This window comes from Carettochelys insculpta, chromosome 3 (assembly GCF_033958435.1).
Source record: "Carettochelys insculpta isolate YL-2023 chromosome 3, ASM3395843v1, whole genome shotgun sequence".
NCBI lineage: Eukaryota > Metazoa > Chordata > Testudines > Carettochelyidae > Carettochelys > Carettochelys insculpta.
This window is the reverse complement of record NC_134139.1, coordinates 151532420-151546546: the sequence shown is the minus strand read 5'-3', so window position 1 is coordinate 151546546 and position 14127 is coordinate 151532420. Positions and strand designations below refer to the sequence as shown.

Below are 14127 nucleotides of genomic sequence, written 5' to 3'. Positions count from 1 at the left end.
AACTCTTCCAGGGTGCTAGTGTTCATACCCCATCCTCTCAAGAGATATTTAGGATTCTCCTGAGACAGCATTGATGATCTAGTGCCTTTAAATGATACATGTATGTTGTCCAGGTTTCACATGTGTACAATAGCATTGGAACAACCAATACAGGTATACAAGGAGCTTTGCCTTGGGATAGATTTCCCAGTTTTCAAAGACCCCTTTGTCTCAGGTGGGCCAAAGCAGAGCTTGCCTGGCTCCGACAATGCTGGATTTCCACATCAATGTCAACTTTGGCAGAAAGATGACTTCCAAAGTGTGGGAAGTGCTCCACATTTTCCAGCAGTTCTCCCTGGACTTCAGTAGAAGGTACATGAGATTGTCCTGTCAGTGAAGGCTGGTGGAGCACCTTGGTCTTTTTGATATTCAGTGTGAGGCCAAGAGTCTCATATATTTCAGTGAAGGCTCTTAAGGTGGTGTGAAGGGAAGTGGGAGAAAGAGCGACAACCATGTTGTCATCTGTGTACTGGAGCTCCATGATCGAGCTTGTGGAGGTTTTGCTTTAGCCTTCAGTCTCCTGAGACTGAAAAGCTTTCTGTTCATTCTATATACAATCTTCATGCCATCTGGAAGCCTGCCATCAATTAGGTGAATCACAGGGCTGGAAGGGACCTCCAGAGGTCATCTAGTTCAGCCCCTTGCCTAAAGCAGGATCAACCTCAACTAAGTCATTCCAGCCAGGACCTTGTCAAGCTGGGACTTAAAAACCTCTAGGGTTGGAAAATCCACCACCTGTCTAGGCAATGCATTCCAGTGCTTCACCACCCTCCTGGTGAAGTATTTATTCCTAATATCCAATCTACTCCTCTCCTTCTGTAACTTCAGACCATTGCTCCTTGTTCTGCCATCTGTCACCAGTGAGAATGGTTTCTCTCCATCCTCTTTAGAGCTCCCCTTCAGGAAGCTGAGGGCTGCTATTAAATCACCCCTCAGTCTTCTCTTCTGTAAACTAAATAAGCCCAAATCCCTCAGCCTCTTCTCATAGGTCATGTGCTCCAGCCCCTTAATCATTTTTATTGCCTTCCGCTGAACCTGCTCCAGCACATTCACATCCTTTTTATACCGGGGGGGCCCAAAACTGTACACAATATTCCAGATGTGGCCTGACCAGTGCTGAATAGAAGGGAGGAACTTCTAGATCTTCTCTAGATCTGCTCGCAGTACTTCTCCTAATGCACCCTAATATGCTGTTAGCCTTCTTGGCTACAAGGGCACACTGTTTACTCATAGCCAGCCTTTCATCCAGCATAACCCCTCAGTCCCTTTCTGCTGTACTACTGCTTAGCCAGTCAGTCCCCAGCCAATAACAATGCTTGGGAATCTTCTGTCCCAAGTGCAGGACTCTACACTTCTCCTTGTTGAGCCACATCAGATTTCTTTTGGCCCAATCCTCCAATTTATCTGGGTCACTCTGGATCCTATCTCTACTCTCCAACGTATCTACCTCTCCCCCTAACTTACTGTCGTCTGCAAACCTGCTGAAGGTGCAATCCAGTCCCTCATTCAGGTCATTAATAAAGATGTCGAACAACACCAGCCCCAGAACCGAGCCTTGTGGCACTCTGCTTGAAACTGACCACCATCCGGATATTGAGCCGTTGACCACTACCCATTGGGCCCAACCATCAAGCCAGCTTTCTATCCATCTGTAACACGTCCCGTGACGCCCAGCCCCTTGGTCTAGGGCGGGCGGCAGTTCACCCGAGTTATATAGTTCTGGGCCCAGCCCTCAGTCCAGGGCGGGGCAGCAGTTCACAAGAGTTATATAGTTCTGGGCCCAGCCCTCAGTCCAGGGCGGGGCAGCAGTTCACAAGAGTTATATAGTTCTGGGCCCAGCCCTCAGTCCAGGGCGGGGCAGCAGTTCACAAGAGGCAAGCACCTGCCCAGCCCTCAGTTTGGGGCGGGGCAGCAACACAAGGATAAGCACCGGCCCAACCCTCAGTTTGGGGCGGGGCAGCAACACAAAGGAAAAACACCAGCCCAGCCCTCAGTTTGGGGCGGGGCAGCAACACAAGGATACGCACCGGCCCAACCCTCAGTTTGGGGCAGGGCAGCAACACAAGGGACTATAGACAGGCTCAGCGGGGGCTGGCCCTGTCAGGGAGGGGGGTAGGGGGTCGCAGGCCCTCCCGCTCCACTGCGACCCGGCCCGGGGCCCTGGGGGTCGCTCACATGCAACCCCGGCAGTGGGGATCCAGGCCGCAACACACTGCCATTGGTTCGTGAGCGACGTTCCCCGGGCCACTTCCTACCTCACCCTCTGTTGGCGGCAGGTCCCAGTCCATCTGGTCGAGGGGTCCTCCTAGGTCGGTCTCCTCTGGGTCATCCACCTGTGGGGGCCCTGGCCAATCGTCCATGACCACGTCGTTAGGGTAGTCAGGCGGTGGCAATACAGGAGATGCAGGGCGGTCCTGGGTCCGAATGTTATAGGGATCCGCCGGGGCTCTGAGGCAGCCTGCTCCCGGGGCCTCTTCCACGGCAGGGGGTCTCCACCGGCGGGAAGGTCCTGGTAGGTCCGGGAAGTCCGGGTAGTCTCCTTGGGGCATACGGATGCGGAGTTGCGTGGAGCCTCTGGGGGCCTGCTCCTCCCGCCTGGCTGGGCGGCTGCAGGCCCTCTCCCTTTGGCCCCGGGGAGCTCGTGCAGGCACGTCCTCCTTGCCCGGAGGCCCAGCACTGAATGGTGCCCGAGTCCCGCCTTTGGCTCTTCTAGCCCTTGGCCCCGCCCTCTGAGGGGCGGGCCTCTGGTCTCCTGACTCCGGCCCCGCCCACCAGGGCCTTGGCATAGCTTCCCCGGCCTCTGGGTCCGCAGGAGGCCATACTGACCCACTACACCATCTTATAGTCCATGAATCCAATCCATACTCCCTCAACCTATGGGCAAGAATGTTGTGGGAGTCTGTATCAAAAGCTTTGCTGAAGTCAAGGTGTATCATATCCACTGACTTCCCCATGTCCACAGAGCATGTTACCTCGTCATAGAAGCTAATCAGATTGGTCAGGCAGGACTTGCCCCTGGTGAATCCATGTTGCCTACTCTTGATCACTTTCCAAGTGCTCCAAAATGGATTCCTTGAGTATCCCCATTGAGGTAAGGCTGACCAGTCTATAGTTTCCTGGATTGTCCTTCTTTCCTTTTTTAAAGATGGGCACCACATTTGCCTTTTTCCAGTCATCCAGGATCTCTCCCAGTCTCCAAGAGTCTTCAAAGATAATGGCCAAAGACTCAGCAATGACGTCTGCCAATTCCCTCAGTACCCTTGGGCACATTAAATCCAGACCCACGGATTTGTGTACATCTAGTTTTTCTAGATAGCTCTTAGCTCATTCCTTTCCCACCAATGGCTGTCATCCACCTTACCACACTGCATTGTGTAGCACCGCAGTGTGGGAGCTGTCCCTGTCCATGAAGACTGAGGCAAAAAAAGCATTTGAGTACTTCAGCTTTTCTTACATCATCTGTCACTAGGTTACATCTTTCATCCAGTACTGGCCCTGCGCCTTCCCTGATAACACTTTTATTGTTAACATGCCTGTAGAAACCCCTCGTTACCCTTCACATCCCTTGCCAGCCGCAGTTCCAACTGTGCTTTTGATTTCTTGATTGCTGTCCAGCATTCTCCAGCCATATATTTATACTCCTCCTTAGTCAACTGTCCATGTTGCCGTTGCTTATATGCATCCTTTTTGAGTTTAAGCTGACCAAGGATTTCCCTGCTAAGCCAAGCTGGTTGCCTGCCGTATTTGTATTTCTTGTTATACAGCAGGATGGTTTGTTCCTGTGACTTCAGTATGACTTCTTTAAAATACTGCCAGTTCTCTTGAGATCTTTTCCCCTTCATCTTCGTTTCCCAAGGGATCCGACCCATCAGTTCTCTCAAAGAGTTGAAGTCTGCTCTTTTGAAATCAAGGGTCTATATATTACTGCTCACCTTTCTTCCTTTTGTCAGGATCCTGAAATCTACCATCTCATGGCCACTGCAGCCCAGGTTGCTGCCAATGGCAGTGAAGATGCCGAACAATGATGGGGCAATGATGCAGCCTAGTTTGACTCCCATTTTGATCTCAAAGGGGCTGCTTTGGGATCCACTGTTGCTCAGTACTGTGGCAATCACATTGTTGTGAAGCAGCCTCAAGATGCTAATGAATTTTCTGGGAAGACAATCTTTGAGAGGATGTCCCACAGGGCGCTGTGACTGACTGAGTCGAATGCTTTGATCAGATCTGCAGAGCTGAGCCCTTAGTCAGCTGCCACCACTTCCTTGCCACTGTGACAGGGTTAGGCCAGAAAGATAGCTTTGAGAGAGAGAGAGGGGCAACATCTGGCCAAGGAACAGCAGGCTACCCCAAGACAGTGGGGAACAGCTGAGCTGGAGAAGCAGCCAAGAAGGTGCTGCTACAAATCAATTAGAGCCAGTTGAGCTCACTTTAGGTTGTGTAGGACTGGTTAAAAGGCCTCACCTGCTGGGTACCTGGGGAGGGGAAGGGACGAGGAGGTTGGAGTGGTGAGCACAGAGGAGGTGAGAGCAAGAATGAGTTAGAGAACAGAGGAAGAGCTTTAGAAGTGCCTGGAAGAGTCCCTACTGGGAAAGTTTGGGGCTTCCCTCCCCACAGGCAATCGGGGGGAAAGGGCTTGTCCCCCAGCCCTTTCAACCCCAGGGGCATCCGGGCTGATTGCAGCCCAAGCCCATAGGACTTGAGTTGCTGGTGGGATGCTGAACAGGGTGAAGGGTCTTGAGCCCAGGAATGGGGCTGACTCTGCCACACCACCCACCTCAGAGACAGCAGCACAGAAGTAAAGACAACACGGGTATGGCACTGCCACCCTAACTTTTGCACAGCTGCTGGCAGGATGCTGCCTAAGGAGCTGGGCACACAGCCCACATCACAACCACCACTCTCCAGCTGCCGAGCACTGAAGGCAGTGTAGAAATAAGCATTGCAATACCATGAACCTCCTAAAATGCCCCTGTAACTTTTGGGTCAGGACCTCGAAGTTGAGAAACACTGGTCTCCCTGGTGAAATTTGCATAGTATAGGGTAAAAAGCACACACAAGGTCTGATTTCGTGGGAGATCACCTAATTTCATAGACCGTGATGCATTTTGCCTGGCCCCTTTTGCCTGTGCGGTAGGGACCTGCTTATAAAACATAATCCACCATTCTAGTGTAAACTCTGAGCCAGATCTTTTGTTGTAAATCAGCTTTCCTCCATTGGTTTCAATAGAGTAATTTCAATTTACATTGATGGGTTGGTCCTGTGATTTTCACTTACCGTATATATCCGCAATACATGCTCAAGGTCTGATTGTTGAAACTTTATGCGTAGAGATGAGTAGTCAGTTACTTGCAAGGGTCTCATTGCCTAGATGAATGTTTAGCGATATGGGTAAGGGTTACCCAACTGGCCAATCAGAGAGAGAAAGAGACTGTAGAACTTGATGTGGTACAAAGGTTTTACTGGACGACCACACACAGGTGGTGAAACCATGAGTTATGAAATCATGTTAAGCCATTTTACCACACCGCAACAGCAGTCAATCTGCATATGCCAAATACGTTAATATTTTAGGAATGCTTTCAAATTTTTAAAAACGGTGGTGCTACTGTCCTTCATAACCTTCTGCATGTAAAGCTATGTACCTTCATTACCATTACCAAGCTGCTGGAGACTCAGTTTTTTCAATAGAAAGGGCGAGGGAGCTGGGACCAGGACCAAGCTGAGCCTGATAGGGATTGCTTGCTGGGCGCTGAAGTCATTCCTCCTGCTACACCAGACCAAAACTGGGTGTTTGGGCTGAAGAATTTCCAGTGTTGATGTCCCCAAGGACAAGGGATTTAGAATTTCGGAGCTCACCCCAACAGAACTGTTTTGTGGGCAGAATACAAGAATGATGCAGTCAAAGATGCATGATATTTGCCCCACAACTCGGCATTTTGTCCCATAGCCTGCCTGCTCTTTTTTATAAGGCCATACCTTAACCAGGCCCATATTAAGGAATTTCTGCAGAGAGAAGGGGGGTTGTAAATGTGAACCGCAATTGTCTAAATATAAATAAGTTCAAAATAGTCATGCAATGATTGTGCATAAGAGAGGTTAGTGAAAAATCTGAATGGAAAAAGTGACTGGTAAAATGATTTTGTTATAACATACTGAAAATTTATACAGTAATAAAGGTTTTATAGAAATTACCTTCTAGGATCTTGTTGTAATATCCTAAATAAAAACAATTTTCCCTCATCCCGCTCCCGTTCCCGTAGCCAGCTGCCAAAGGCACAGTGGGAAATATAGTCCCTTCCCTTCTCCAGAGCCAGCTCTCTTGTCAGGGAGCTGGCCAAGGAACTACTGCTCTCAGGGTGCCTTGGATTCCCCCATCATGCCCTGCAGGCTACCCCTGCACAGCTCAGCTGGAAGGAAGGAAGAGGGGACTGGGGGAAGGGATGCATTCATAGCCTTCACACACTCCCTGCATACAGGCCAGTTGATGTGTGGTGTTTATAAAGATATGAGATGTGTTTGTTTGTATAACTAGATTGATACATATTAATTAGATATGGGTTTTTAAAATTTTAGAATTTTAAAAATTAAAAAGAGTCAAAACAAAATTGTCCTTTCATATTCTCCCTTTATGGCCAGGGACTCACAGATCAGTTAGTGAATCACTAGTATGATGTAATCAGCAATTTTAATTATAGAACTAGAGTACATAAAATTAATAGGTTTTTTTTTTAATCTTACGATTCTGCAGTCATCACTCAACATAAAAGGAACTCCTTTTTAATTAAGTATCAGGAGCCATTCCATGAAATATAGCCAATATTTTTACAGAACATTTTTTTCAGAAGTTTAATAACAACTAAAGCTAACTGATAATTATTAGATGGGAATCTTTCTGCAGTGTCCATTATACACACAGAATTTTACATTTTAGGATCATGCATGAATTATTTGATAACCAATAAAAATGAGACTTCTGATCTTAGAGAAATATAGCCTGAGAGAAGTTTGACATCTGTGAGGTGGCACCTCCCTTAACTAGAGTTCACAGCTGTGACCTGTTCTCCTGGAGTTAAGCACTGAAGTCAGGTTAATCCTTTCTGACAAAAACTGCCATGGCTGTCTTTTACTCAGTAGGGGAGGAGGTAGCACTCAGCAAGGACGTGGAGCAGGGACTTCAACCCTGTTCTTCCCACTGGTAGGTGAATGCCCTAACCATTGGGCTATGGGTATTATGTCTGTAACACCAACAGAACCCAGTTGCTGGCACCAGGGATTGAACCTGTGCTCATAGGGGCTAAAGCCCTGTGCTCTACTGCATGAACTAAAGGCCAGCTGGCACTCAGCTAAGGCTGTAGAGCAGAGACTTCACTCACCGTAGTATGAGGTCTCAGTGCCTCTGGGTACTACATGCTTCCCTGGGCTTAGGAAGCAAATCCCAAGTTTTTAGACCCTCCAGTAGTTCATCCTGGACAGGCCCCCAGTTGTAATGCCAACAGACCCAGGTTGCTGGCCCCAGGGTTTGAATCTGTGATCATAGGGGCTAAAGCCCTGGGCTCTACCATATGAGCTAAAGGCCAGCTGGCTCTCAGCCAAGGCTGTAGAGCAGAGACTTTGCTCACCTTCGTATGAGGTCTCAGTGCCTCTGGGTTCTACATGTAGAAGCCATTCCGCTTTGCTTAAAACACTGAAAAGTTCATTAGAATAAGGAATTGAAATCAGATCTCATGCATTCCTGGTGAATGACCCAATCAGTAGCCTATAGAATCAAAAAATCTTTTAGTTGCTTGATCTCTCTCTGCCTCAGAATGCCTATTGAATTGGGCCTCACAGCGAAGATAGGTGGGGCAATGTCTACCCTGAGGCACCAACTGGGGCTGGGCATGAGCTGGGCATCAGGACCAAGGCTGCTTTGAGCACGTCTTCCGTCAGGAATGTTAGGCACCTAGGGCAGGGCTGAGCAAACTTTTTATGTCAGGCCCCATTTTTCATCCCTGAAATTAGCTGGCCAAACCTGAGGGAGAACCACAGGAGGGGTTGTGGGGGTGGGCGCACTTGGGAATGCAGGGCTGGGGGGCTCCAGGGGGTGCCCTGAAGTGGGAGGGATGCTCCGGGAGAGGACCCCAGAAGGGCATGCATGGGATTCAAGGGGTGCCCCAAAGGGGGAGGGGCAAATGGGGGGTAATTTGAAGGGAGGAGGACTGCTTGGTGGGGATGGCCAGGAGAACTCCAGGGACTCACCTGCATCACCTTGTAGGTGTTGCCCTTGCTGCTCTACTGTCTGCAGAACTTGGTGCCACTGTAGAGCAGAGGGGTGGTGATCCCGGGCTGTGCTGTGTGCAGGGGGGGATGGTGCGTTCCCCTCACCTCGTGCAGCAGCACTCAGTCTGCACGAGCATCTCAGGACTTGCAGGGGTCGCTGGGTGACAGTGCACTGTGGGGACCAAACCGCCCATCTTATCCAGCCAAGAGTTTGCTGGCTGCCTGTGTGGCCTGATGCAGAGCCTCCCAGAAATGCCTCCACACATTCTGATTGGCCCAGTGGGTGCTGCAGTGAGCGGGGTGCCATTCCTATTGGTCACCACATTCCCTTGGCAACAGTGGCAGTGGCGGCTGTGGGGGAGGGTGTGAGCCAGGAAGCTGGGGAAGCCGGTTTGGTTCACAGGGGAGGCAGAGGAAGCTGCAGGCAGTGGGAGACTGATCATGCTGTGCCTCCGCTTACAAAAATTTACACCTCCCCACTTCGCACACCCCTGACCTAGGGGACTTGATTGGCAGAAACTGGGGCACTTAGGGAATTTAGAGATACTGGGTTTGTCTGTAGGAGTAAGGGGCAACTGAGCAGAGAGTTTGATTATGTAATAATTTGGATGTAGGTGCCTAAATTCCTTTGTGGATCTAGCCCTAAAGATTTAGCATGTAAAGAGAAAATAATTTCCTGCATATGTTCATATAGACAGATAACCTTAGAACATACAGATGAGTTCAGTGATATTCTAAGACTGGTGAAATTAAAATTCATCATTATTGTCATATGACAATGAGAGACTCATAGAAAGAGCTGTTCTTCTAACTGTGAAATATAATGTAGTTAGGATAAGGAAAACCATGTTATTCCTGAAACATTGTCTTTCTGTCTGTCTAGCTGTACAGCATTTGTCTTGAACGTTCCCTAGATCCAATGGTGCTTCACACCTGCTTCATGTTTTGAAAAGTAAAAGAATATCCACATTCTTGCAGCCATGTGTTTAAAGTTTAAGTTTAAAATATTAAAGCATATTTTTGCAGTTGATAGTTCTATATTAAATAGTTGTTAATGTATAATATATAGCCAAAAGCTTTGTTTAAATTGATGTTTCAATAATTTGTGTAAATATTTCGAACACATTATGGTACACACAGTAATGTGTGTGTTTCATTTGAATATATGATACATAAAGTAATGTTACATATTATCAAATTGCAACAATGTATAGTATTTGTCCTGATTCTTTTAGAAACAAGATCAGATTTTATTTTTAGCATTATTTAGCATTATACAGTAAACCCTTTCGTATTCAGCAGCCCCAGGACTGGGAGGTTGCCAGATATTCACATATTCTGGATAATAGACAGTTATAACTAGCAGTGCATAACACTAAAGAAAACAAGATTAGATATTAAGATACACACAAAAATATATGCAAAGTACTCTTTTTTTTAACCAATAACAGTAGTATTGTACACTGTAAACTTTTACTGGATTTGCTTGTATTTACTTTCACTGTACTGTACTGTACTTATAGAAAACATAACTAAAATTTACTTACGGTTAAAATGCCCCTTATTTGAGAGCTCTGGATGACAGCATGCCGGTTAAGACAGAGTTTACTGAACTGGGGTTCAGAGCTAGACAGTAGCTAGACTTTGATGAATATTAGATTATTGTTGCTAGCATCTGTCTGTTCCCAAAGCAAATGAAAGGGAAGAGGATAAAAGCTTTTCATTTCGCTTGAAGAGGTAGATATGTCTTGAATGTTACTGACATTGTTAGTACAGTGCTGTGAGGAAGATCAGAGTAATGTCTGTTTTGCTTGTGGTCAAAGTACATTGCTGAACAACGGAAAACATGTGGTATTCAGAAAATACAAATAAAAATGAAAACCCAAATGTAACTTGTACACCAAACTATATGACTTATATTTATGATCTCATAAATTTTTATCTGCTATTTGTGAGGTTTCACACCATAATTTTATCACATATGTATCTGCATATTTTGAAATGGCAGTGAAATTCATAAATGGAATATATACATGTCCATTAAATTTTCCTAAAAAGTTTATCAGATCATAATCTTTTATTTCATTGGGAATGCAAATTGGAAAATCTTTCAGATTCCTCAAAAGAAATGCTTTCCAAACTTTTTGATGTGAACACAGCAGCAAAATGAGAACAGACATATGCATGGGATTAAGCAGCAGGCCACAATTTAAAAAAGAAAATTAACAAATATCACCTGTTTAACAAACATCACTTATCCTTTCTAATATCATGCATTTAACTGGTTCCTGTGTGGGGGTCACAGAAATCCTTAACAGAGAACCCATTAAGTAGCTTCAGGGTTACAGGGCTTCTTAATATATAATTTATAACTAGCATCAGGTTTACAGGGCTACTTACTGCATAAAATGGAGTGGCTCTCCTCAATCTCTCTCTGAGTCCTAGCACCCTCTTCTCCCCTCGTGCCCCACACAGGGTACAGAGGGGCAGCATTATGGTTACTTCAGCCAACAGTGGCTATCACATCTGACGTCTGCCAGTAAAGGCCGCAAAGGACTCACCCATGGACCCAAGGCCCATCATCAATCCTGGGATTTTACCTGTGGGAACCATTCATTTTATTTTCTTAACTGGACTTGAGATGGGCTGCAAGTTCTGATGCACAAACACCTAGACCCCAGAGCCTGAATGAGTTACTAAGTGTGTTCCTACTCAGACCACTGTGAGTTGAAGATCCTGTGGGGAAGGTAAAGAACTCCCTGGTGTTTTCTCAATTCCTCTATAGAAGGAAAAAACCTCTTTCTTGACCCACTAAACAGGCTATTGGCTATAGACCTGCAGCATCCGTCAAGCCAGATTCCCATTCCTGATTTAGTTGACTAAAAAGGGACAGCTGGAACCGAGTCAGAACCTCCACAAGGCCCTGGCACTGGCTAAATCCTAGAAGCTGGATGCTGGCCAGTCATCACCTTTCTCTCCCAATGGCCCAAAGAGTGGCAGAGACTCCCAGGGCAGAAGCTACCCATTGTGCTTTGGCAAATGTCTCCTTCTCTTGCTACTGTGATGGTCCCATTATCACTGCCAGCCCCATCAGTTTCTCCCACCCATTCAGGGTCTCTGATGGAGCCCCCTATTAAAGTGGGCACTTATTCCAGGCCCTAGCAATTTAAAATACCTGGGGGCTCTGAGCCCTTTGCGTTACTGCCGAAGCCCTGCGCAGCACAGTCCAGGTGGCACTCAGGACTGGCAAGGAGGAAGATAGCCCCTAGCGCTGTTCTTTCCACACAAGAGCCCGCCTCCATCTGGTGGCCCAGAGCTGAGCCCCCACACACACTTTGACCAGGGCACAGCAAAGTTTGTCGCTGCCCTGCAACCATTGATGTGTAGAGGTGGCATTTTCAAGTCTCTAAGTATTGTAAAGAAATATGTACATTTATCCTAGAAATTAAATAAGGTTTATACCATTTTCCTGAGGAGCACCATTGGCATATGGAGGGGAACTCATCCTAATGGACACATTAGAAAGAAAGAAGACAATTTATTAAGAACAGTGCCTCTTTTTCATGTTGGCTTAAATTTACAAGAACTTTTTGTGTATCTTTTAACATGTGTATTAAAGCTATTTGGGACCATGAACTACCTGGGGAACTGCATAGATTGCATGAGTCTGATTCAACATGTTTGATGGTGATATTTTTTCACAATGTTCCACTAAAGCTAAAGAAGCTACAATTGGAACAAGACCCAAGAAATGTATCACAGACGTCACCATTTAGAAATATACTTTATTTTAAACTACTGAAGCCAGAAGACTCTCTTCTTTCACTGGTTTTATACAGTTGTAATTCTGTCAACTTCAACACAGTTACTCCTGGTTTACACCAGCGTTAAGTGAGAAGAACTAGATTCTTAGCAAAAATACCACTAGAATGAAGACAGGCTCCTTTAAAATGGAATTTGGGAATAAACCAGGAGATTCTAGAAATGGAGGAAGTTATTGGAAAGACTCAATCAAGTACAGAAATGTGAAACTCCTGGAAAGTTCATCATTATTTATGGTTTTCAGTTACAATTTTAAATATTTGTGTCTGTGGTGATGAATTTAAATAATATAGAAGGATAATTGCATAGTATAAACTAGTTAATTTTGACAGGAAAGTCTTTATTAGGTAGGGGGCTAGCACATAAATATTTTATGCTTAAAATACACAGATGACTGGCTAATACAGAAACTCCTTTAGCTCCCCTTATGGCAGGCAAAGGCAATGCTTAAGTGGCTTAGAGGCAGAAGGCTTATGTGGGCCATCTGAGCTGGGGTGGGTTTCTCCTGTGTCTTTCGTCTGTTAAACACAGTTTTTACCTGAAGTGGAATGTTCAGTCATTGAGCTGTTCTCAAACTTGTGTCCCTTAATGTAGCCTTATTTCCTAATATAGACATCATGAGAGGAAAATTGCCTAAATGTAGAGGTGTAGTGTCTTAAAATACTTGTTACTTAGCTTGTCGTTATATCCTGCAGCTGATATCACTCTTGGAACAGATGATATCTATGATGAGAGAGGATGCCAATGTGATGTTTCAGTAGAAGATCTCACGCCAGCACTTAAAACTGTCATTAGGGCTATCAGGTGAGTGAAAAATAATTAGTGAAGAAATATTTGAGAGCTCTGAGATGGACTGTTGAAATTACTGTATGGTTGTGTTTTTTATCACTAATTAACATGCTAGTATAATTTCTCTACCTAAAGCTATTCAACTATGTGCCTACTAGAAGCTGAAATATTTCCACAGCTCTAACTTATTCTCTTTTTGACATTTCAAAAATACATTATATAATAAAAGTCTGATTTGAATTGGAAGAGAAAAAGAAAAGTGAAGCTCAGCATACAATATACTCTCTGTAATTCAAAATACACTCAATATACAGATGCAGCTTTACTGAGTTTATATCACCAAGCCTGGAAAAGTTGTAATATTTCTCACTTTACAGTGCTAGAGCTTTGCTGGTCCCAGATTATGAGACAGTCAAGGTGGATGAAGGAATGTATTTCATCAGACCAATTTCTGTCGGTGAGAGAGACATGGTTTTGAACTATACATAGAAGAAGAGCTCTGTGAAGTTCAAAAGCTTGTTTCTTCCACCAACAATAAATATATTGGCACTCCCACCTTGTGTCTCTAATATTTCTCAGCATTGTGTTTTGAATCTGCTTACTCTCAAATCTTTCTGCAGAAGCCTAATTTTTATGGTACATGTTTTTTCTGGTGAGTTCAGAACAGTTCTATTCCTATAACTAAGCAGAGCCTTGTCAGCGACACTTCACTGATCTAGTTACAATTCCAACAATTTTAAACTAATCTCAGTTGCTGTCTCCTTTATCAAAGTGTCAAACTGAACTGAAATCTAGAAAATGTTATGTAGCTAAATTTAGTCTTTGTGTAAGAAAATGACATTTTATTGGCTTCTATCTTTTAGAAATCATTTCAGACTTTCTGCATAATCATTATACATTGCAGACTAGATCTGTTGCTGCACCGATCTTGACACCTAAGAATCCTCTGCCTATTTAAGGCTGCTCTAAGTCTCCTTTGCATTACTAGTCTTAAGTTGGGCCATAGATCTCAACATTATTTTCTGCCTTTTCTAGGTCTCTCTCATCTATTTAGGCACAGCATTGTGTTAAAGCAGTGTTTAGAGACACGTTACCTCAGGCCTTGTCTACGCTACCATGGGCAATTGACCCTGAGTTATGCAACTTCAGCTACGTAAATAACATAGCTGAAATTAGGTTTCAGAGAGGTGCTTACCACAGTTTCTTCACTGCAGTAA

The 14127-nt window shown here is 45.2% G+C and overlaps 1 protein-coding gene across 1 annotated transcript in view; it reads left to right on the top strand.

Moving 5' to 3' along the window:
• KCNQ5 (potassium voltage-gated channel subfamily Q member 5) overlaps nt 1-14127 on the top strand; it is a 459915-nt gene that overhangs the window by 429969 nt on the left and 15819 nt on the right. The window contains exon 10 of the mRNA XM_074988875.1: nt 12817-12925. Within this exon, the coding sequence (XP_074844976.1) occupies nt 12817-12925 (109 nt within the window). The remainder of the gene's footprint in view (nt 1-12816; nt 12926-14127) is intronic.